Source organism: Mirounga leonina, unplaced genomic scaffold, assembly GCF_011800145.1.
Source record: "Mirounga leonina isolate KUSES-001 unplaced genomic scaffold, KU_Mleo_1.0 Mir_91, whole genome shotgun sequence".
NCBI classification, from domain to species: domain Eukaryota; kingdom Metazoa; phylum Chordata; class Mammalia; order Carnivora; family Phocidae; genus Mirounga; species Mirounga leonina.
In genome coordinates this window covers 25,949,900-25,975,925 of record NW_023270839.1, presented here as the reverse complement: position 1 = coordinate 25,975,925, position 26,026 = coordinate 25,949,900, and the positions used below count along the sequence as shown (strand labels likewise).

Sequence of the window (26,026 nt, the reverse complement as noted above, 5' to 3'; positions counted from 1 at the left end):
TGATATTGAGTCTTATGATCCATGAACATGGTATACACCTCTCCTTTTATTTACACCTTTGATTTCTTTCATCAGTATTTTATGGTTTGTAGCATAGAGATTGTGCACATATTTGTAAGGCTTATACCTAAGTATTTCATGTTTTTTGGTGCTACTGTAAATGGTACTTAGATATTTCAATTTCTAACTGTTCACAGGTAGTATATATAAAAACAATGGGGTTTTATATATTGACCTTGTATGTGGAGACCTTGCTAAACACACTTACTAGTTTTAGTAACTTTCTTGTAGATCCTCTGGGATTTTCTATGCAGACAATCATGTCATCTACTAAAAAAAAGATGATTTCATTTTCCCCTTCTGGTCTGGATACCTTTTCATTTTCTGGCACTGCCCTTGACCTCCTATACAACCCTGAACAGAGTGGTGAGAGCAGACATCCTTGCTTTGTTGAAGGGGATACTTTCCCAATGTCCCCAGTTTGGGTGGCAGTGTCTCTGTCCTTGTTGGAATATAGTCACTTCCCAGGAGAAAACACTCAGTCTGGGAAGCAATTAGGAGCCTGCAAAAGTAAGGCTGAACAAGAGGCAGGGAGATGCTCTGGATAAGCTGCTCTGGTTGCACGGGAGAATGGCCTACAGCAGCTGTGGTCTCCTCCAGAGGCCCTGAGAGCACTGCTCTGCTGAGAAATCCTCAGGACTAGGCAAGCCCTACAGGCCTTATATAGGCCTAGTCATTCTGACAAATCCTGGATGGAGAGGTACGGCAATACTGGTAGACTCTTAAGAGATGGAATGAGAAATCCAGGTGATGTGGCTTATGAAAGCCAGAGTTTGACTCCTGTGGAAGGTAAGTGAGCTGGAGGTTCAGAGTGATGTGGCCAGGACACAGGACACAGACAAAAGATTTTGAATCAGGCTGTCAATCATTTCATATAAATAAGAGCTTTTAAAATACTCCAGAGTACTTTAAGAACAGTTTTTTTCTCACATATTTTGAATCCTATCCCTCAGTAATAGGATTATTACTGTTAATTTACAATATAGTTGATATGCTTCTTCCTGAGTGATAACAATCCGAAAATGTCTATTGATTGTTCTGAACTAATAAATGCTATTTATGAAGTTTTGCCTTGCATATCAAATGCACTATAATTTATATTCTCAAGCTGCCTATGTTACAATTTCCTTGTTAAAATTCAAGGGGTCACTCTGAGAAACAAACTGAGGGTTCTAGAGGGGAAAGGGGTGGAGGATGGGTTAACCTGGTGATGGGTATTAAAGAGGGCACGTATTGAATGGAGCACTGGGTGTTATACGCAAACAATGAATCATGGAACACTACATCAAAGACTAATGATGTATGGTGATTAACATAATAAAAAAAAAGGAAAAAAAATTCAAGGGATCAGTTCAATGACTATAATATATGTGATGAACTGTAGTTCATATTAAATGAAGGGCAATAAAAGCTAACCAGATCAGAGATTAAGAATTCAAGTTATTGTAGTCTGTATGTCAAATACATACTAGATTATTTATGAAAATTTTTGTGTTCAGTGCAGTTTTATGTATCAAGTTGTGTTCTTCATTAAATTTGAGACATTTTCCCACAGGAAAAAGGAATTGCCCCAAGATCTATTTACAAGAATAGCTCAGTTGAGACTCCTAACCATTCCCTTTCAGAAACAGTCTTCTTTCATTAATGCACCTTTTGTGTATACTGATCCTCTGGAACAGACTATGCTAAGGAGACAGTGGACAGGCCAATAACAAAAGAGCTCACCCACTAAAGAGAGAAATGTTTATTTCCCTAACAACCTCAATTCTTTGGAAAATAGCTGAGAACCAAAAATAAGCACAAAGGTGTTGGCACAGCCAAGACAGAGGTCTCACAGTCCATGTTCTGTGGCCTGGGCTCCCCTTATACGTAGGAGAGTCCTCTGGGTTCTCACATTTTACAATTGACCCTCAAACAACATGGGTTTGAACTGTGCAGGTCACCTAATATGTGGGTTTTTTTCCGATATATACAGTATAGTACTATAAATGTATTTTCTCTTCCTTATGATTTTCTTAACATTTTCATTTCTCTAGCTTACTTTATTGTAAGAATGCAGTGTATAATACATATAGCATACCAAAATAAGTGTTAATTAACTGTTATCGGTAAGGCTTCTGGTCAACAGGCTATTAATAGTTAAGTTTGCAGGAGTCAAAATTTATACATGGATTTTTGACTGCGTGGGGAATTGGTGCCTCTAACCCCCATGTTATTCAAGGGTCAGCTGTGTTTAATAATAGACATGATTTAAATTAGCTTATCCAGCTTATTTTCCAGCTCATTAAAGCTTAGCAACAGTATGTTAGAAGGTGGCATCTGACTGAGGTTTTGATTTGGATTTCCCTGATGCTGAGTGATATTGAATGCTTTTTCATGTGTCTGTTGGCCATTTGGGTGTCATCTTTGGAAAAATGTCTTTTCATGTCTTCTGCCCATTTCTTGATTGGATTATTTGTTCTTTGGGTGTTGAGTTTGATAAGTTCTTTATAGATTTTGGATACTAGACCTTTATCTGATATGTCATTTGCAAATATCTTCTCCCATTAAAAAAAAAAAAAAAAAAAAGAAGGTGGCATCTCTTAGAAGAACACACCCTGTAGGAAAGAGGGAAACAGATGCAGGTATCCTGTGTTATCTGAAAGAAGAGCGTTTCTATGAAGCCTTACATAAGCCAACATGGTGTAAAGCAAAGAAGCAATTACCATTAATTTATATGGACAACTTTTGGAGTATTCCCAGACCCCCAAAATAATCTCTCTTATGCCTTTCTGATACCTTAGGATACATCTTGCTAACGGATGCACAAAACAAGATAAAGCACAAATGTTCACAGATCATTCAAAGCTATGGTGGCTTGATGCCGAGATGCTGAGGATAGTTCCCTGAGAAAGAGCTTGGTGGGGCTGCTCTTGCTCTCCGGTGCACACTACCTCTGTAAGGGTTTGCTGCAAAGCAAAGGCTGAATGCTGTTTTTACTTTTCCTTTTTCTCATAAAAGTAAAAATCCTTTTCTGATTTCTTTCGGTTAGTGAAAACAAGTACTAATGTAGGTCTTTTGTAAAGTGAAGTGGTATAATGCAAACTTTCAAAAACCTGGGGATACCTGTATAGTGGAAGGTCACCAAAGGGAATTGGGTTCGAACTGAGTCTGCTCCACTCCTTCAGTGACAGCACTCTATCTTCTCTTCCTTTGGTTTCTTCATGTGTCACATCAAGGTGTTAGACCATTATATGATCTCCAAGATCCTTTCCAGCCTATGTGCTGTGATTCTCTGACCTGAGATGACTGCAGGATTCTTGAAGGCAAAGAGCACGTTGATTTGCTTGCTCTCTCACACCTAGGGCCGTGTTGGATTGTAGGGGGCAGGCAGACAGTAAGTGTCGGCTGAATGAATAAATGTCAGTCTTTTGTAAGAAAGAAGACAGAGGGAAAAATGGTTATAAACTTTAAAAATTCAGGGTGTTGTGGATCAATGGGATACTAAAATACATCTATGTGCTCTAAGTAAGAAAAGATCACATATATTCAGGATTCTTTCCTTAAGAAGAAAGGGCTTCATGTAACTTGTTTTAGTTCTACTTTCAATTAAAATGATTACAGTGAAAGAGTTTTGCTGAACCTAGATAGTTAGCTTTAACTTTCTTTTTTAAAACTGACATATATGGAATTCTAAGAAGTATGCATTAAAAAAATTTTTTGGCAACTACTTTATGCCAGAAATGGTGTTAGATTATAGAGGAATTAGCAAAAAATTAAAGTATGCCACACATTTAACTATTACTTTATTTGGAGTTGAATATTTCAGTGGCAATGCTAGGTATATTCCAACCTCAGGTATTCATAAGAACTGTGCAAATCCCTGTACATGCTCTAACAGGGATAAATATTAGACTGAAATCACCTGTTCACTAATACTCCGTACTCTAGTGTGTTCATTTATCACATTCTTTCTGGTGAGTCCCAGAAAGGCAGGAATCAAACCTATGTCTCAATGTAGGACCTCATGTAGGCCAGCTTATCTGTGCTCCAACTTGCCCTCTAGCCTTGATATACTAACTTGTATTTTCCTTGGTCTTCATTCTTAGTTTCGTTATATTTTCTATGTTATAGTACACGTGCTTGTGTGCTCTTGCAAAACTGTCTATGGAATGAGGCATGAAAGGCACGTGTAAGTGAAAGCATCAGGTGGAAGAAAAGTAGTTCAAAGGGCGTATCATTAGCATTGCTTTAAGATGAATCACACATTTGGACAAGTTTCCATGAAGTCAGTGATCTGTGTGTCCCAGCACTGTCCAAAAGAACTTTCTGCAGTGAAGGAAATATATCTTTGTGCTGCCCAATGTGACAGCCAACAGCCCCATGTGGATACTGAGCACTTGAAATGTGGCTAGTGCAATTGAGGAACTGAATCTAAAATTTTATTTCATTTTAATTTAGATTTTTTAAAAAGATTATTTATTTGAGAGAGTGAGAAAGAGAGGCAGAGGCAGAGGGAGAAGCACACGCTCTGCTGAGCAGGGAGCCCGATGTGGGACTCCATCCCAGGACCCCAGGATCATGACCTGAGCCAAAGGCAGATGCTTAACGGACTGAGACACTCAGGTGCCCCAATTTAGATTTTTGTTGTTGTTGTTTAGATTTAAATAGCCATATGTGACTTGTGGCTGCCTGACTGGGTGGCACAGATGTGGCCTTTTAATTGTGGCTGCATGATGGGACGGGAATGCTTATTCTCCACTCTTCCCTAGGTCTCATTCTTTATATTTTTCACTTGGAGGGACAGCCCCAAAATAACACTTTGAGCTTCTTGAACTTCCTTGCCCACTCTCCTCTCCCAGGAGTGACTTCTGTGATTGCTGTATTTGGGGGCAGGGAGTGTGTGCATGACCCAGAGCCTCCTTTCTTCCCTTTCTCTTTGGGCTCTGCCTGTGTGCACAGTACATTCTGCCCTGCTCCTTCATTCCAACAATTTTACAGGAGGAGATCCTCATGGTGGGGGTGGTAGGAGGGTCTTGGTAATTTAGAGCTTCCCTTGTCTATAGCGAGATGAATCTAACAGGTCAAGTACTAGCAAGCCCACTTAGCCCACAGACCTATATAACCTGGTCTCCAGCAGCTTGCTTGCTATTTTATTTTATTTTATTTTAGAGTGAGCAGGGGTGAGGGAGGAGCAGAGGGAGAGGGACAAGCAGACTCCATGCTAAGTGCAGAGTCTGACTCAGGGCTCAATCTCAGGACCCTGAGATCATGACCTGAGCTGATACCAAGAGTAGGATGCTTAACTGACTGAGCCACCTGGGAGGCCCTCCAGCAGCTTTATTAATAACAAAGATGAAATTTTTATCTCCATTGATCTTGGTCTGGTTCCTACAATTATAGCTCTGTTGGTTTAATCTTTGGATAAGTGAGGAAAGGAGTCCTCCAAATGCTAAAACTCTGCCGTGTCTCTTGAATAACTCACTTTGTTCAAAGTTTTTCTATGTTTAACTACTTGGCACCTATAAAACTATTTTTCAGGGCAAACAAATGTTTTTATGGGTGAACTGCTATAATCACTTAGAAGTATAAATATACCTTCTGCTCCCTGAGGTTTAACTCATTTAATCTCTGCAGTAGCTCAATGAAGGCAGGTTATGTACTATTATTATTGTTCCTATTTTATAGATGAGAAAACAGTGCCATCAAATAGCTTGCCATTAGGAGAGCCAGGAGTTAAACCCAGGCCATCTGGGTTTTAACCCCACTCCTAATTGGTACCATATGCTTCTCCTTACTCCATTAAAATCGTCATCCTAATTGCCTTGAGCCTGGGCTTCCAGCATTAGGGCCTTGGGGCTTGGATGCTGGAATTGAAGCGAGGAGAGGATGTTGCACCTAATTCTGATGCATAACCTCTAGCTGTCCAAACTTAGAATTCTAAATTAATTTATGTCAGCTTATCAATACATTTTAAGCAAGGAAAGGAGCTTGTCTGAGATGGTCAATTAGCTGGCAGATAAAGAAGTTACTCACCTTTATTTTCCAGATAAGGAATCCTTAATGCCCCTTCACTTAAAAAGAAATTTTAAAACATGTTTGGGCTGAATTTCCAGAGCTCCTAGTTTTATTTTGGGACAAGGGGGAAAAATGTAGAGTGTGATTCCATCACTGCATAGATTGACTTGCATTAAAAGAACCAAGTAAACTATTAGAAAAACACACTACAAAGCTCTCGATACTGCCGAGGCTTGGACCCTGGGAGCCAGGCACACCGTCCTCCTTTACTTGACAGAAGCGATCTTGTTGTGTTTTGGTTTTCTTATCTGGTGGTAGAAATAAACCCTTTATGGGACACGAGCATATTTGAACATTACATGAATATAGTGGTTTAGCTTATTTGGAAGAATGCTCCCACCCTCAAAAGAAAGGCATTCATGTTTTAGGTGTTTACAACAGTAAAGGTTTTGTTTTAAAACAAAGGCATTCTTCAACTACATGGATTGGAAATTTCATCTTCAGAAATGAAATAACTAGAAAGATGAATCTAACCTAAACTCCAGTCCTGACCAAGGGTGTCCTTAAGCTTTTTTTTTGACCCATCTAATCTTTCCTAATCTTTGACTCATCTAATCTTTCCTAGCACCTTGGTCTTTTCAGAGAGGCCATGCGGCAGTCTAATTGCCCTCTTTGTTATTTTAAATTTTATAGCTTCAAGTCAGAGTTACTTGTTTCTCACTAATTGTTGTAAATAAACTCTTTTATTTTTAAATATATGTGAGACAGAAAGTTGAAAATTTCCAGAGAGGTAAAACTTTCTAAAAAACATTTGTCTAAACTGTATTGAAAAAGAAGTTTCTTGCTAAAATTTAGAGGTGCAACATGTTATTTTCTACATTAGAAAAAGTACATAGCCAATGTTCTGTTTATAAGCAATTACTAATTTGTGGGGGTGAAATATATAAGGCAAGGATTTCTTTTTTTTACCAGCGAAAGGGCAGATCCATGAGTAATAGCTATGATGTCCATTGTTAGTCTCCTCTCCTCCTTCTGTTCTTTCTCCCATCTTTTCTTATTCTTCTCAAATTCATTTAATTATAAAACCAAAAAAATGTATTAGGTACTAGTAGACACTCAGCATACATTTGTTAGGATCTGAAATTTAATTTTAAAATAAAAATACCTACAATCTTACACATTTCCATTTTTACAATTTCATCCTGATTTTTGTCCATATCAAACCTCTTTTCCTATAAGTATACTCATATTGCATGAGACATTTTGGATTCTTATTTTTAGACTGCAAAAAAAAGAGATAATATTGTAGAGGGTAAAGAAGATAAAGAAGAACTTTAGGTGTGGGAATGTCTTAAAAGGGAGATTCAAATATGGCATTCCAATTAATTCTACGAATTTATCTTTCCATCAGGATATGGAATCAATATCCCAATATTCTTCACCACTGTGGTTTTTGTTTTTGAACATTAACAAAGTGAAAGCAAAACACTTTCTGGTTTTCAGAGTTATATTCCAGTGATTTTGTAGCCAGCCAGAGGAAAGAGCATACATTTGGGATCAGAGCTATAAATTCTAGTTATAGCTCTGCTCTTTAAGCTCTGTGTGGCCCTGAGTATGGCATTAAATCTCTTAGGGCCTTTTCGAAGTGACAAAGCTCTCTCTCACCATGACTTTGTAAAGGCTATGGACTTTACATGAGTTAATTTAGTTCATCTACTGCTTGTGAGCCAGAGATGACCTTACCAAGGTTTCTTATACACATATAGGAACAATATTATCTCCTCACAGGGTTGTTGAGAGAATAAAGTGACACAATTGTGTAAGAGTGTTTTGTAAACTCTTAAAGAATTATACAGCTTTTAGGTGTTATCGTCTCTTGAGATTTTGCTTTACTTATTCTTTATATCAGCAAACATTAATTATGCCTAATAAACCTATGAAGATAGTGTTGTTGGTTGTGAGGACTCAAAGCCATCAGGCTCTTTGGCAGCTACCAATCTGATGTACTCTTCCTCATTTGCACCCCTCCCATAACACTTTGGTAATTAGACCTTTAGAATCCTTATCATAGTCTGCCTTTACTAAACTGTACAGTCCTTGAAGGAAAGCGATTTTATTCATTTTAGTATTCCAGCTGTATATGCCTTAGATTGCCTGGATTCATATCCCGATGTGTCACTTACTGTGTGGCCTCAAACAAGTTACTGAACCTCTCTGGGCCTCACTTTGCTCATCCAGAAAGTGGACATAACAATAGAACCTACACTATAGGATTTCTGTGGGAGTTAAATAAAATATTGCATGTAAAGCTTTTAGGATAGTGCCACACACATAGTAAGCCCTCACTAAATACTGGTATTATAAACCCCTACAACTCAAACACAAGTTTCTGGATCAACTAGGAATTGGATACCCTGAGAGATACTGAAAGGGTCAGCTTGAGGGGTCCTCATCTGGGACTCACAGAGTTATGGGGCTGGTGGGGCTATAAGACGACCCCTGTGTTGCTGTACTCATGGCCCAGAACCTTTGACAAAAGGATGATGACCAGGGACTAGCAGGGCTCTCTTGCCTTAACTGCAGCTTTCTTGTCCTTTTCTTTTTAGAATTCTTACTGAGTGTACCTGGAAATAGGAGCATTGCATGATGATGAGTGGGCTGACTACTTATATCTCTGGATGCGCCTATTGTTCCTGCCCCTTCACACTTCCTCCTCAACCGTAATGAATTTAAAAACTTAAAGGGGAGGTGTTAGCAAAAGGGAATGCCAAAGCTCAGCCGTGGGGCAGGGAGAATAAGGATTAATGAGGGGAATGCAGGATGGAAATCAGGGAGTAGGGAAACAGGAACAAAGTTCCAAGGACGTCAAAGGAAAAGATGACAACAGAGGGACAGGAAGAGGTGGGGAAGGTGGTGGGTAGATGTCCCAGGTTCTCAGGGGGTAGACAGGGCAGGAGGAGTTAGCTCGGAACTTGTGGGCTTTACACTTCTCAGTAGCAGTCTTTAGGAAGTTGAGTTACTGCTCAGGAGAGAATCTAGCCACCAGGTGATGGTGGTGCCTCACTCACGTGTTCTGAGCCAGCAGTGGACAACGAATCGTCCCCTTGTCTACCAAACATCTAAGTGTTGAGCAGCTAAGCTCAATACTAAATAGTAACATCAAATCATCCTTATTGTGCAGAGTTTAGAAGAAAAGCAACTCTCGGTATAAATTGGGATCTTTCAGGGCGGCTGGGTGGCTCAGTCGTTAAGCATCTGCCTTTGGCTCAGGTCATGATCCCAGGGTCCTGGGATCGAGCCCCGCATGGGGCTCCATGCTTGGTGGGAAGCCTGCTTCTCCCTCTCCCACTCTCCCTGCTTGTGTTCCTGCTCTCGTTGTGTCTCTCTCTCTCTCTGTCAAATAAATAAAATCTTTAAAAAAAAATTGGGATCTTTCTCTGTACTTCATAACTATTTTCAATCACAGGGGATAAGAATTAGAGAATTTTGGATTTTGTTTAAAATGATCCTATGAAGCTCAGGGGAGGAGAGGCATGAAGCCATACTATCATATCCACTGAAATTTCAGTGTGAGAAATTAAGACCGTGGTGAATTTTTGAAAACATTTTTTTCTTTTTAAAATCAAAGTAGGTAATTTTTGACTCAAGAATTGTATACAACTCTTTATACATTTTCTCTATAGTGGGTTTGCTATAGTCACATTGTGACAAGTCAGGAAATAATTTTTGCCTCCTCAGGCTTCTGTGACTTTGTTAGAGTTGAGAGTCTTGATATATAAACCCTTTATTCCTTTAGGGGTTTGTCAGTGAGTTGTTTTTCATTTCTGTTTTGTCACAATTCAGACAAAACTGAACATACACATATACACACCTCTCCTCCCCCCCACCTCCACCTATATTTGAGTTGGAAATTTAAAAGCTTGAGACAATGAAATGAGTGGATTGATTCTAAATTTAACCTCTGGGACTTGAGAATGGAACAATTCTAATTTAAAAAACAAAGGTAAAATTTCACAGCTTGAATGCCAATCATACATTCAAACAGAGCTACACAATTGTTAGGCTAATGTGTCAAAATAAATTGCTAAAATTTTAGTCAATTCATTTTAGACCTTCAGATCTTTCAGAATCGCATAAAAACCCTTATTTTTAAAATTTTATTTTATGACTAAGATTACATAATAAAAACTCTTATTTTAAGATGAAATTTGAAATGGACAGTTCCCCAATATAGGAAGCACCCAGAATTCTTTTTAACATATAATGTACTATTTGTTTCAGGGGTACAAGTCTGTGATTCAACAGTCTTACACAATTCACAGTGCTCACCATAGCACAAACCCTCCCCATTGTCTATCACCCAGCCACCCCATCCCTCCCACCTCCCTCCACTCTAGCAACCCTCAGTTTGTTTCCTGAGATCAAGAGTCATGGTTTGTTTCCCTCTTTGGTTTTGTCTTGTTTCATTTTTCCCTCCCTAACCCTATGATCCTCTCTCTTGTTTCTCAAATTCCTCATATCAGTGAGATCATATGATAATTGTCTTTCTCTGATTGACTTATTTTGTTTAGTATGGTACCCTGTAGTTCCATCCATGTCATTGCAAATGGCAAGATTTCATTTCTTTTTTGATGGCTGCATAATATTCCTGTGTGTGTGTGTGTGTGTGTGTGTGTGTGTGTGTGTGTGTGTACACGTACCACATCTTATTTATCCGTTCATCTGTTAATGGACATCTAGGCTCTTTCCATAGTTTGGCTATTGTGGACATTGCTGCTATAAATATTGGGGTGCACATGCCCCTTCGGATCTCTACATTTGTATCTTCGGGGTAAATACCCAGGAGTGCAATTCCTGGGTCGTAGGGCAGCTCTATTTTCAACTTTTTGAGGAACCTCCATACTGTTTTCCAGAGTGGCTGCACCAGCTTGCATTCCCACCAACAGTGTAGGAGGGTTTCCTTTTCTCTGCATCCTCACCAACATCTGTCGTTTCCTGACTTGTTAATTTTAGCCATTCTGACTGGTGTGAGGTGGTATCTCATTGAGGTTTTGATTTGGTTTTCCCTGATGCCGAGCAATGTTGAGCACTTTTTCATGTGTCTATTGGCCATTTGATGTCTTCTTTGGAAAAATGTCTAGTTCATGTCTTCTGCCCATTTCTTGATTGGATCATTTGTTCTTTGGGTGTTAAGAAGTTCTTTATAGATTTTGGATACTAGCCCTTTATATGATATGTCATTTGCAAATATCTTCTCCCATTCTGTCCATTGTCTTTTGGTTTTGTTGACTGTTTCCTTAGGAAACACCCAGAATTCTAAAACTGAATTGTGACAGGTCATTTCTGAAGCTCAAATGGACAGCTGACTGGAATGATTTTATCTCTGTGAAAGATTCACAACTTGGTTTCTGAATATTTTCTGCTGTCTTTTAGAACATTTTCTATTCTTTCTTGCCTCTTGCTTAGCCCCCGTTTTATTTTCTCTTTTCCCTTCCTTACACCCCATCATCTTTTTCTTACACTTTTAATTTTTTATTTTAATTTTTCTCTTTTTAAATTTTCCTTGCCTGCCTTATTTTGTCCTACGGTTTCCAGTTTCCTTCTACTTTACTTCTATCTTTTCCCCATCAGCTTTGCCTGCCTGCTACGCTTAAATCATAATACTAAGGAATTAAAGTATGTGTATGGAAACATTTCCAATTATCTAACTTATTGGGGAAAGTTTTATATTTTCCATTAGTAATTATCAAGACGAATGTAAAATTTTGTATATTTCTTGCAAAAAAAGTAAATGAAGTGGCTATTAATTTATATGATATCCCCTGCCCTTGCTTATATTCTGATGTTCAAGGGGTGGGCCCAACAGGAACTGGGAAGGAGAGGGAAGGTTTGATTTGGGGCATGTATGGCAGAGAGGTGGAACAGGATTTTACCTCTCTCACTTTTTTTTCTAAGGCTCTCCTGGCTCATTAGTAAGTAGGGGTGATAAAACAAAGAAGGCTTTCAACCAGTCTTCCCTTCTCATGTATTCTTTATGATTTTTTTAAATAGGCTGATCTGCTTCTCCTATCAAGTAGTGAGCCACATGGCCTCTGTTATATTGAAACTGCTGAGCTTGATGGGTAAGTTATTAAAGTTAGAATAATTATTTAGACTGGTTTTTAATTTAGCAGTAATAGCTTTAGGAATAGGACTCAACCTAAACCTTATTCTTAATTTAATTTTCTTGGAACAAATAAGAGTCTAACTTGCAAATTCCATTTGTTAATTGCTTTGTGGCTCCTTTGAAAGCTCTTTTACTCTTGAATTTATTTTCTTTCCAAAGCAGTGAGTTAAACATGTCTGTATGAATTATTGTATAGGAATCTTTCATATTCCTTAGAAAGGTTTTGTTTTGTTTTAGTTTTTTTCTTTTTGAAATTTCATGTGATTCTCTAAAGAAAATGAGAGGAGTATTGATGAGTTTCTGAGGAAAGAAGACTTGATGTTACTTTAGAAGGCAATCTTTTGGAACTGGGTGAAATAAAGATGGAGAAAGAAGAGAGAAGTGGAGTTTTGACATTAGTTAATTGAGGAATTTAGTTATCAATAATATAGCAGTTCTGTTTCAGTGGATTCAATTTATCTGGCTGGCATAAAAACATTTATTGAATGTTTACATTTTAAAGGTACTATTACATTCTTTAGTTGGATTTTATAATTTAGTCCTGACGTAGGTAATATATAAGCCCCAATGTACAGATGACAAGGCTTAGAGATACTAAGTAATTTATCCCAAACTTCTCAGAAGTGAAGCCAGTACTCAGACCTGATAGTCTGACAAAAAAGCCCCCGGGTTTAACCAATGCCTCCCAAATCATTGTTCTACTGGGCTATTCAAATGGAGTGTGACCTGTGTAATCCTACCCTTGGTTTGGGCAGAACCTAAAATTGTGCTTAGAGGGAAATTTATGGCACTAGATGCATATACTTGAAAAGAAAAAGAGCCTCAAATCAATAATCCAATATCCCATCTCAAGAACCTAGAAAATAACAGCATAAACCCAAAGCAAGCAGAAGGAAGGAGATAAGAGCAGAAATCAATGAACTTGAGAATAGAAAAACGAGAAGTGAAAAATCAACAAAACAAAGACAGAGTTGATTCTTTGAAAACATCAATAAATTTGATAAATCTCAGGAAGACTGAAAAAGAAAAAAAAAAGAAGACACAAAATAACAATATTATGAATGAACCGGGGGATATTCTGATAGATCCTTAAGATATCAGAAGGATAAGAAAATCCTACAAGCAACTTTATACACATAAACTTAACAACTTAAATGAAATAGACCACTTCAGTCAATGCTACCTAGAGCAATCTACACATTCAATGCAATCCCCATCAAAATACCATCCACTTTTTTCAAAGAAATGGAACAAATAATCCTAAAATTTGTATGGAACCAGAAAAGACCCCGCATAGCCAGAGGAATGTTGAAAAAGAAAAGCAAAGCCGGTGGCATCACAATTCCGGACTTCCAGCTCTATTACAAAGCTGTCATCATCAAGACAGCATGGTACTGGCACAAAAACAGACACATAGATCAATGGAACAGAATAGAGAGCCCAGAAATGGACCCTCAACTCTATGGTCAACTCATCTTCGACAAAGCAGGAAAGAATGTCCAATGGAACAAAGACAGTCTCTTCAACAAATGGTGTTGGGAAAATTGGATAGCCACATGCAGAAGAATGAAACTGGACCATTTCCTTACACCACACACAAAAACAGACTCCAAATGGTTGAAAGACCTCAATGTGAGACAGGAGTCCATCCAAATCCTAAAGGAGAACACAGGAGCAACCTCTTTGACCTCAGCCGAAGCAACTTCTTCCTAGAAACATCGCCAAAGGCAAGGGAAGCAGGGGCAAAAATGAACTCTTGGGACTTCATCAAGATAAAAAGCTTTTGCAAAGCAAAGGAAACAGTCAACAAAACCAAAAGACAACCGAAAGAATGGGAGAAGATATTTGCAAATGACATATCAGATAAAGGTCTAGTATCCAAAATCTATAAAGAACTCATCAAACTCAACACCCAAAGAACAAAGAATCCAATCAAGAAATGGGCAGAAGACATGAACAGACATTTTTCCAAAGAAGACATCCAAATGGCCAACAGACACATGAAAAAGTGCTCAATATCGCCCGGCATCAGGGAAATCCAAATCAAAACCTCAATGAGATACCACCTCACACCAGTCAGAATGGCTAAAATTAACAAGTCAGGAAACGACAGATGTTGGCGGGGATGCGGAGAAAGGGGAACCCTCCTACACTGTTGGTGGGAATGCAACCTGGTGCAGCCACTCTGGAAAACTGTATGGAGGTTCCTCAAAAAGTTGAAAATAGAGCTACCATATGATCCAGCAATTGCACTACTGGGTATTTACCCCAAAGATACAAAAGTAGGGATCTGAAGGGGTACGTGCACCCCGATGTTTATAGCAGCAATGTCCACAATAGCCAAACTGTGGAAAGAGCCAAGATGTCCATTGACAGATGAATGGATAAAGAAGAAGTGGTATATATATACAATGGAATATTATGCAGCCATCAAAAGGAATGAGATCTTGCCATTTGCAACGACGTGGATGGAACTGGAGGGTATTATGTTAAGTGAAATAAGTCAAACAGAGAAAGACATGTATTATATGATCTCACTGATATGAGGAATTCTTAATTGCAGGAAACAAACTGAGTGTTGCTGGAGTGGGGGGTGGGGTGGGAGGGATGGGGGACTGGGTGATAGACACTGGGGAGGGTATGTGCTCTGGTAAGCTCTGTGAATTGTGCAAGACTGTTGAATCTCAGATCTGTACCTCTGAAACAAATAATGCAATATATGTTAAGAAAAAAAAAGAAGAAGGTAGCGGGAGGGGAAGAATGAAGCAGGGGAAATCGGAGGGGTAGACGAACCATGAGAGATGATGGACTCTGAAAAACAAACTGAGGGTTCTAGAGGGGAGGGGGGTGGGAGGATGGGTTAGCCTGGTGGTGGGTATTGAGGAGGGCACATTCGCATGGAGCACTGGGTGTTATGCACAAACAATGAATCATGGAACACTTCATCTAAAACTAATGATGTAATATATGGGGATTAACATAAGAATAAAAAAAAAAAAGAAATAGACCACTTCATCAAAAAACAAACTACCACAACTAACTCAATATGAAATAGACAATTTGAATAGCCCTGTAACTATTAAGGAAATTGAATTCAAATGTAAAATATAAAACTATAAAAGTTTTAGGGAAAAACATAGGAGAAAATCTTCAAGATCTAGGGCTAGTCGTAGAATTTTTAGACTTGACACAAAAAGCATAATTCATAAGAGGATAATTTGATAAACCAGACTTCTTCAAATTAAAAATGTTGCTGTGCAAAAGACCCTATTGAAGAGGATGAAAAAATAAGCTATAGACTAGGAGAAAACATTTGTAAACCATCTATCTGACAAAGGATTTTTTATTTTGAATATATGAAAAATGCTCAAAACTCAATAGTAAAAACACAATCCAATTAGAAAATTGCAAATGATATGAAGGGACATTTCACCAGAGATGACATGCAGATGGCAAATAAGCACATAAAAATTGTTCAACATCATTAGCTGTTAGGGACATTAAAATTCAAACCACGATGAGATGTCAGTACATACCTATAAGAATGGCTAAACTTAAAAATAGTGACAACTCCAAATGCTGGCAAGTAGGTAGAGAAACAGTATCACTCACACATTGCTGATGGGAATGTAAAATACTACAATCACCCTGGAAAACAGTTTGGCAGTTTCTTAAAAAGCTAAACTAAACACGCAATTACCAGACAACCCAGCAATTTCACTCATGGGCATTTATCCCACAGAAATGAAGACTTATGTTTACACAAAAAAACTTGTACACAGGTGCTTATGGCAGCTTTATGTGTGACATCCACAAATTAGAAACAACTTTTATGTCCTTTAACAGGTTGAACAAACTATGGTATATCCATATCATGGAACACTATTGAACAATAAAAAAGAATGAACTATTGATATATACAGCAACGTGGACGAATCTTCAGATAATTATGTTGAGTATAAAATCCAATCCCCAAAGGTCACATACTGTATGATTCTACTTATGTAACATTCTTGAAATGGCAAAATTGTAGAAAGGGACCACTGATCAGTGGTTACCAGGAGTTAAAGATGGGTTGGAGGAGGCAGGGAAGTGGGTACACTTACAAAGGGTAACCTAAGAAATCCTTGTGATGGAAATGTTCCCCATCTTGACTGTGTCAGTTTCAGTTGTGATATTGTGACATTGTAATATAGTTTTGCAAATATTACCATGAGGGGGAACTGAGTAAAGGGTACACAGGATCTTTTGTATTATTTTTTATGCTGAAAATCATCTTGAAGTTTGAAGTCAAGATACTGAGGCATGCTAAGGAAGAGTATGGCATGACACAAGATACTAATCAGGAGTCTTGGAAATTTTTTTTTTAATCAGTAAGGCCTATGTGTGATTATTCTTTTTTTTTTTTTTTTTAAGATTTTATTTATTTATTTATTAGAGAGCGAGCGAGAGAGAAACAGCATGAGGGGGGGAGGGTCAGAGGGAGAAGCAGGCTCCCCGCCGAGCCGGGAGCCCGATGCGGGGCTCGATCCCGGGACTCCGGGATCATGACCTGAGCCGAAGGCAGTCGCTCAACCGACTGAGCCACCCAGGCGCCCCTATGTGTGATTATTCTTCCCTTTTAGTTTCCACATCTGAATATGGAAGTGACATATTGGAGAGAATCCTGAGGAAGTAACCTAAAATGATGATAAAACTTGCTGAATGACATGATGTGTAGAGCAGGGTTAAGGAATGAGGGCTGTCTGGCCTACCTGGGGTCACTGACTGTTTTAATTATTTGAAAAGTTTGTTTAAATGAATGGACACATTGGTCCTTTAGCCTCAACACCACTATCTCACTCTTGTCCATCAAGCCCAGCTCAATTTCTGCCTCAATTATGAAGTTCTTCTTGAGTATCTCAACCCCTACGCATTTCTGCATCCTAGGAATTGATAAATCAGTGATCCATGAGATTACTTTTAAGCAAAGTAACTTCAATTATATATCCAACTGAGTGTTTCCTGCAGAAAGCTATTTCACCAAGGGGTATTCCTTGGATTGATTTCATGTTGTCTTCAACATTATTGTGAAACTCATTTACAGGAAGTTTGATTAAATGCCTTCTCAAGCACCTACTTCTCAGTTCTCTAAATTAAGTATTTCATGGTTTGTCATGTACTTCCAAATGGTGATACTTGCTTTTTACCTACCACTTGTTTCCCTCAAGAGAACAGTAACCCTTGTGGGGCAGCACTGAATCTCATGGGTGACTATGGTATGTATTCAATCAATATTTGTTGACTGAATGAACTCACTGCTAAACACTTCCATAAAAGATAGAACTCTGACTGATGCTGTTAAGCTACAGTAGAAGAGAATTAGGTTGAACTCAGTGAGAAAACCGGCATGACAAGCCCTTGTATGCAAGATGTGAGTAATGGCAATAGAATCATCACAACTGGTCATTTCATGAACACAGGGCCATCTGTCCAATGTATGTGTGGTTCTTCCTGGAAGAAGATGACCAGCTCACTGTGACCTGCTGAGTTACTATCTGGTTGTATGATCCCAGACTTACAGGATTTTTGGCTTGATTCTCCATGAGAAAGAAAGCTGTATTCCTTTTCCCATTTAAATTTCAGTGACTGTGAAATTAGCCATGACCATCTTTTGCAAGTAAAATTCCTATGTAGATAGTAGACTCCAGAGTGATACTGGCCTCGTTTATTTGGCAACTGTGTTCCCATTCCTAATATGTTTTGTAATTCATGCATGATGTCTGAGTAGGTTCGAATGAAATCATATTTATTATATCCTCTGTTCTTTCAAATAACAAAGCAGATTACTGTGTTGTTATACAGATGTGCCGTGTGTGGAATGCCAACTCTTAGGAGCATGCAAAGCCCTGTCCACTTTACTGAGTCCCCTTGACTGAGAGGTGTGAATGACATTTGAAGGGAGTTTTTTGAATCTCTTGTGTTGGATTTTGCATGTGCTGCACCCACCTGATAACTTTATGTAAGATGCTGTTGGGCTGTTCCATATAAAAATTCACGTCATGTCAATTAATTTCACAGGGAAACGAACCTTAAAGTCCGCCATGCACTATCAGTTACCTCAGAACTTGGAGCAGACTTTAGTAGACTTGCAAAATTTGATGGTAAGTGTTTAAAACAGACAAAACCCTCAAAACCAAAAAGTAATATAAGTAATTATCTGAAATCCAATTCATGTTTCTTTTTATTTGGTGAAGGACATAAAATTCTGCAGGCATCAAAGCCTGTAATCTCTTCTCAGGCTAAAGACTAAAAATGTTTACCAAGGGGATAGTGGCTTTATAAATTCATTGTTCATTTCATCCTTGTTTCCTCTTCTGTAGATCTCATTTCCTCTAGTCCCACAATACCCTTTCCTTGCCTGACCTTGGCCTCCCTGGGGCCCTCTGCAGATTTGCTGAGCATGAACACAGGACACACTTGTATTTCTAGTGCTAGGTCTAACCATCCATCCATTCTCTGGCTCCATAGCAAAGACCAAATACTAAACTGCAAACTTTGCCAGGACAATAAAGCAGCCTCATGTATTTCTGTATCTGGCATAATGCCAGGCAGAATGTCTTAAAGGTAGCAGGTGTTCAGGAAGACCATTTGACTTAATCAGTCACTCTTTATTTTAGACCATGATTTCCTCATCACCATCTTCACACCACTCAACCCAGTCCCTTCTCCTCAGCATGGGGAACCATTTCTGCCTCTTCTGTTCCAGTTAGATCTCATTCTTTGCTGTTAAAGCTGTCACAGAGAAACAAAATCCGTCAAGAGTCAAAGGAAAGAACCGTTAATGGTAGGACTGTAGGCACCATGACAGGCTTGGGAGAATCTTTGGGGTCTTCCTCCCATTGCTCAGTGATCTCTTGTTTTACACACTTGTATGTCTGGCCTTGAATATAAATATTTCCATATAGATTGGTTTTATTTATTAGTGAATCTTTGAGTTTGAGACTGTCATCCAAAATGTTTTCTTTTGAGTCCACTAAAGGAAAATGTAGTCAAGAGTCTTAGCATGATCCCATGAGTTAAAGCGCAGGCAAATTTATATTATAAAATTTCCCCAGTGCACAGCTTAGAGTTTATATTGCCTGTGCTTTGCATTCACTTATAAACTCTGTCTGGATTCTGTTAATATTTTAACCTCTCTTAAATGAGTGCTGTTATAATAACATGTTTATAGAAAAAAATATTCCTCTAGTTTGGGATTTAAGTCAGGGGAATAGCCAGGAAACTTTGAATGGCCCAAGAAATATTTTGATTAGAGTAAAACAAATTACACATTTTCTACTAAGTAATTTTTTCAATGAAATTTTACTGTTACAAGAATCCAAGAAAAGTAAATTGTGTTCATGAATCAAAATACTTGCTTAAAATATTTCATAGAATATTTATGGAGTCCTAAAATGGCAACCTAAATATAATTTCTCATTACTCATTTCTTTCTTGGCAGAATTGTACCTTTATTCCTCTATCAATCTATAAAGAAATAAAAATTCATTCTTTTTAGTTTTCTTTATCATAAGAAAGCAGAAATGATTGTTACAATCACCCAGTTTACTTTCTTTCTTAGATATTGGCACAGATAGCCTATACTGTGATTCAGTTCAGACAACCCTGAAATCTTAGTGGTGTAAAAAATAGAAGGTTATTTCTTGTTCATGTCACCTTCTGATGTTAGGTCAGGCAGCCTTCTCCATCTTAGATCCATGGTGCCTAGACCAATGGCCTCTAAGGTTACCACATTAAAGCAACGACTAGATGAAAGAGACATGCTGACTTTTTAACTGCTTCTTCCTCTCACATTTCATTGGCCAGCATGAGCCACCTGGGCCTGGCCTAACTGCAAGGGAGGCTGGGAAATAACAAGTAGGGATATTTGTTGAGTGCTGACTGTCTTTACCGTACTCTCCAAGAACTCTGATCATAGGTCAATGCCAAGATAGGATATCAAGGGCCAGGCTGGATTAGGTTGATTTCTTACATGCAACTGCAGGAATGGAGCCAAGAACCCTCCTTCTCAGTCAGAGTATGACTCCTCTTACTCTCAATCCCCTCTACCCTGTTCAGCCTTTTCTTTTTCTCATAGCACATATCACCATCTGGCATACTCTAAAACTTGCTTATTTTCTAAGTTTATTATTTATTGTCCATCTCTACTTGCTGCAATGTAAACTGCACAGGGATCTTTGTTTTGCTCACTGATATATAGCGAGTTCCTAGAACAATGCCTATTGCATAGTAGGTGCTCAAGAAATACTTGTTCAGTGTGTGAATAAATGGTTGCAAATGCCAGAGATTAGGCGGCAGGATCAACATCAGGCCCCAGAAAGACAGGTAAGAGGGGCCTAAGGTAAAGGGATTGGGATTGGTGGGTGGAAGGATGGGGTGAGACAGAAGCTTCCTGATGGGAACTTGCAGGATAAAGCAAGAGTGCTGGGTCCCCTCCTCTTGGAGGGCCGGTGGCTGAGAGAGGGATCATCTGGTGTGGTGGTTTTATAATGTCGTTACTTCAGAATCCTTTTTTAAACAAAATTTAACACAGAAGCGCAAAATTTAAGCCAATACAAGTGGTGCTGCTCAGGCTGAGGCAAGAAAACATTTCCTCACCTAAAACAGTTCCTTTCTCACAGTTGGGAGTATCCTGAAAGCTTAAGAAACTTGCTTATATATAAAAATAGTCTTTTTAACTACCTCATACAATTTATTTTTAAAGTGTGTTAATTATTACTGGATGTAGCTTGAATTTGCTTCACAGAGCATAGGTAACTCAACAAATTTCTAACATATAATCGTTTTCTCAAAGGCAACACAGACTTCTCTCTCTCTCTCTCTTTTTTTTAAATCATTTATACTTAAACTGTGGTCACTTCTCAGAAAACCTGTAATGCCAGTTTCATAAGGCTGGTACATTTCTGGGCTAAGAACCAGATTTTTGCTGAATTTACTCTTTCATTCTTGAATTTTGGGTTGAATTTTAATCTATATTAAAGTTTAAGGCAATGTGGTATTTTACAGGTTTAACTTTATTAAAATATAATTTCCTGTTTCCAAGAAAGCATCTTGGAATAAATAGAGGGATTAAGGGGAAATAAATTATATACAATATACAAATTAGATTTTCCCTGTTAGCAGCCAAATTTAAAGCCCAGGAGGGTGATGCAAGATGTGGTGTGGAAAGTCTTTAAAGAGGTGAGACAGTTAGTAAACTAAATCCTTCCCATGAATGGTCTTGTTTTTAAGCCCTAGTTTAGACATGTTCATTTCAGTGTCTCCCTGACTCTCTGACACACACAGTCACACATTATACACTATATGCACACATTTCTCTACCCATTCCACCATTTCCCCCCTTTCTTTCCTCCCTTTTGGCATTCCTTCTTACTGTTTTCATCTTCCTCTTCCCCTCTTTGTTAGCTTACTTATGTTAGCTCTGTACATGCATTGTCTCGTTTTCTGTAGTTCTTCATCTTTTCTCTTTCCATCACTCTGTCCATATTAATTAGCTTATAAACTCTATTTATTAAGCATCTCCTAGGGACAAGATACAGTACAAAGTATGTAGGATTATAAAATATCTCTATATGTATTATCTGGTTTCTTTTGATCCTTTTCCTCCCCCTCTTTTTTTTTTTTTTTTTTTTGTCTTCTCTGTCCATCTTTGTCATAATGGGTATCAGTAGATTTTAGGTTTTCCTCTGGTGACTAGAAAAAAACTTCCTTGAGTCATGGGAATTAAAACCACATATTGCATCCTTTAGTTTAAACTAAACCATGATATCAACATTGTGTACATTTGGAAATGCCCTGACTAGCTGTGGCATGGTCTAATAGATGAGACAGACATGTGAGGCACACCCTTTCCCGTGCTCTGTCTGGGCTAAGTATATCTTTTAGCTTGTGACTTCTGGGCAAATCTGGGTATGATATTATTTTTGCTTCTAGTTACCATGTGGTTTTTCTTCTGAGACTTGGCCAAATACTTTCTCTAGCACCAAACTACAGTTTTTTTGTCCTTTAGTCATAAGTGCACATCTTCCAAGTATTTGAAGACCTCAGCTTCCCACTGCTATTCATAGAGAAGTCCCCACTGAGGACACCAAGGCTCAAAACTGAGATGGCTAGGGCCTTAGGATATCTCTTGTAAGTCTCCCTGTCTTCCCACTTTTGCACCCAAACCCAAGGACAGTGTCTTGCTAGTGACCTCCTTAGGGCTTTCATTCATTCTTTCCATCATCTGTTCATTTACTCAGTAAATGTATATTTAACACAATGATAAGGGATTTGCTAAGCCTGCAGATACAGTGGTTAATAAGTCAGACCCAGGCCTTGCTTTCATAGAGCTTATAGCCCAGCAGAGAAGACAGACTTGAATAAGTGCTCATTCCCAAAGAAGCCTTTAATTAGGTAAAGGTCCTAAAGTTCTCGGGCCTTCAACATAATATTGACACCAGGCACTGTGCTAAGTAACCGCACACATTATCTTATGAAATCCTTATAGCCCTGTGATGAAGAGATTATTATTGCTTCCAATTTATGGGCAAGGAATCTGAGACTCAGATAAGTTGAAAGCTTTTTCCAGTGTCATATGGTTACTAAGTGGAGGAGCCAGAATACGAACCCAAGACTGCTGGCAAAGCCTATTCTATGGGAGGCCGCAAGAGGCTGTAAACTACAAGAAGAAAGGCAGCATCGGAGAGGGAGAGGATTATCATGACAACTTAGCTCCTCATCAGGAGAAGAAATAAATTTTAAGAATACTCTAAACCTAAAGGTACAAAATTAATTACCAGAGATCAAGTCCATCCAGGAATCCAATGATATCATCATATTTTTAAAAAGCAGCAATGTTCTCAGTGACCTTGAATGTCAGGATCCCTGACAAGAGTTTAAAGAAGAGTTGGCCAAACATAGAGAACAGTACATGCAAGGTAGTTTTGAGTTTTGATGGGTAAATCTAGTTATTTAAAAAATTGTCACATAAATATTTTCATACATTGAAAACATCAGAAAATAATTGATATATTTATTGTCTATTAAATTTTGTAAGAAAAAACTTAGAAAATAGAGTGGGCCTTGATTTTTCATGTTAAAGTCTTTTGGGAATTGAAAAGCTTTTTATAAATAAGTAACTGGAGATAGTCATCAATTATACATTTGTAAACTGGACATTTTTATGCCTTGGGGAAAGCCCTAGATGTAAATTGTCCAAATGTGTTTAAGAATCTGTTGCATATTGTTACTGACTGGACTAGGATCTGTTTTTTTGCAACTTATGACAAGTTTACATAGTTTGTATGACTCTTAATACTGAGTTCTGAACCAGGGAAGGGTTGACGCTTTATTTCAGGAATCTTTGTGTATTTTGTGGTCCTTTCTAAAGAATAGCATGTGTGTAATTCAAACACACAAAAACAAGCATCTCTTTTTGTTTAAAAAAAAAAAAAAGGCTTGATTAGCATCTTAGGACTTTTTACTTACTGGATAATTTCCTGTTCACCTGGACAGAAGCACAGCCCAACCAATAACTTTCCTCTTTACTGCTGGTATTTATATGGCCATTATGATAGCAATGATGGGTGGCTGAGGCTTGAAGTTTGAAGAATGAAGAGGCTATAGAAAATAGGAAGATGACACTCTTCTTTCTAAGAAAAAAAATATATTTATCACATCACTGGAGCAACAATAGTGGACAGTCTTCTAAACTCAGAGAAACTCTTGGCTGGAGAAACTCCCGAATGGCCATGATGATGTCTTATTCAGTAGATAATTTGTCTTGTTGAAGAGTTGCAGTGCAGATAATCAAGAAATATGCTAGTAATAATATACAGAAGGAAATAAAGTCAGCTTCTCTGGAAAATCTTGGAGTATTGGGTACTGAGTTCCATTTTCATGATAAACTATAGATTTCCACTTTGACATAAATGCTTTAGTTCAAGAAGGTTACTAGGTTGGTAATTAACCAGCAACCCAGAGGACTCAGTTTAGAGTGCAGAGGGAGGTTGAGAATGATATCTTGTGGATTTTGTTTAGGATGGACCTAGAACATTTCTGTGTGATTGTGAACTGGGTGAGTTGCTATCTGCTTTCGTGTCTGTTCTCTTCAGAGGGGCAAACAAGTAAAACTAGCTAGTTTGGTTATATTTCTATTTCATTATTGACATGATTTTTTCCCAGTTGTTTTATTGCCCATTAAAGATTATTAGAGCACAAAGTCATGTTTTCAGTGAACAACTATCTGAGAGAAAATGCTATTTTTCCTAAACTATCTTCTCATCCATTGTCAGACTGACTGTTTACTGCCTCTAACTCTTCTCTGATACTGTTAGCAAAAGGTGAAAGGGTCCTAAGTTTTTCCCTACTCCTTATTATGCTTTATGGCTAGGGTATATATTTGGTTGCTTCTAATGTGCTTTAAGGTTCCCACTTTTGTCCCCAGATCTATTTGTATCTCTTTAGAGTTAGGCCAACCTAAGCCCCCCACGGTGGCTAGGCTATTAGGTCTTCCAATCCTCTTTATCATAATTACCATGGAAATAGAACCACTTCTTTCATTCATCTTAGATCTACTATCTCATTTCCCAACCTCTCTTTTGAAGCCATATGATTTTTTTCCCCCTATTTCTCCAACAAATATTTATTGTGTAGGCAGTATGGTAAGTTATGGGGATACAGAAATGAATACAGTGCTCCCTCCAGAGGAAACTAGTCACCCTTTTTTGGAAAAGGGAAGAAAAGAAGTTTGGAAGTATTTGATGCTAACAAGGCTAAGAAAGGGGAAGCTGAGCACTTTTGAAGACAAAAGATGTAGTTTGGATTTGTTCCCCCCCGCACCCCATTTTGTTTTGACCAGGCTCTGTATTTAGTACTTAAATCAGTGAGACCACACTCTTTGAGAAAGACTGAATTGGGGCTTGGCCTTCAAGAGCTTAGGCAGAACCCCTCGGCCTTACTGCCTGTTCCTGTCTAGAACCACACCCTTGGTGTCAGGCCAGAAGTAGATGAGCCTTGAGGCTAGGGAGGAGTGAGCCAACATGTTCAAGGCTGTATTTGTCTCTATGTCAGTCGCTCCTTGCGACAATAAAAATGACCAAATGAGCCTGTTTTTTATATTCCTTTTGGCAGGGACTGTGTATCGTGTTGTTTTTTGCAGAAAACACATTTTCATTTATTTATTTATTTTTTGGTGGCCAACTTTGAAGACTTGAGAAGTTGAGTCTTGGGTCAGAAACTGGAGTAAGTTTTAAGGGTTGCTATCACCCGATATTTTTTGTAGGTTTTGCTGGGGCTACTCAATTCAAGCTTCTACAGAATTTAGGAATGAAAATTATTGGTCAAGAAGAAAAAGATAATGAATTCTTAGAATTTAGAAAAAAAAATCCCCTCTTCCGCAGCCTAATTGTCCAAACAACTTGGGCCAACTAAAATCAGTCTCAATTTACTTTTTAATATTAGTGATAGGCCATAATGGGAGCAACCAGAATTTAACCACATCCTTTTGTATAAAAAACGACATTGTACAGGTTATCTAGCCTTGCCCACATCCTCTTGCCAACACTCTCATTTAGTGTTGGATGTCTAGGAAGCTGCCAGTGAATGTTGTTGAGTTGGGGCTGTTTAGGTAGCAATTTTTTTATAATTGGGGAAAGGAAAATGGAGTTTGGAAAAAGTAGTCCTGAGGGCCTGAGTCCTTCACTCCTTTCTGGTTTTTGTTTTTGTGTTTTTCATGCAAGATCCAATGTTAGTGATCTGGTTAGTCAGGAGTGATCAGGC

At 38.3% G+C, this 26,026-nt stretch overlaps 1 protein-coding gene across 1 annotated transcript in view; it reads left to right on the top strand.

Moving 5' to 3' along the window:
• The window catches only part of ATP8B4 (ATPase phospholipid transporting 8B4 (putative)), a 265,650-nt gene that overhangs the window by 121,407 nt on the left and 118,217 nt on the right, over window positions 1-26,026 (top strand). Inside the window, exons 8-9 of the mRNA XM_034994445.1 lie at window positions 12,109-12,179; window positions 18,284-18,366. Of these exons, the coding sequence (XP_034850336.1) occupies window positions 12,109-12,179; window positions 18,284-18,366 (154 nt within the window). The remainder of the gene's footprint in view (window positions 1-12,108; window positions 12,180-18,283; window positions 18,367-26,026) is intronic.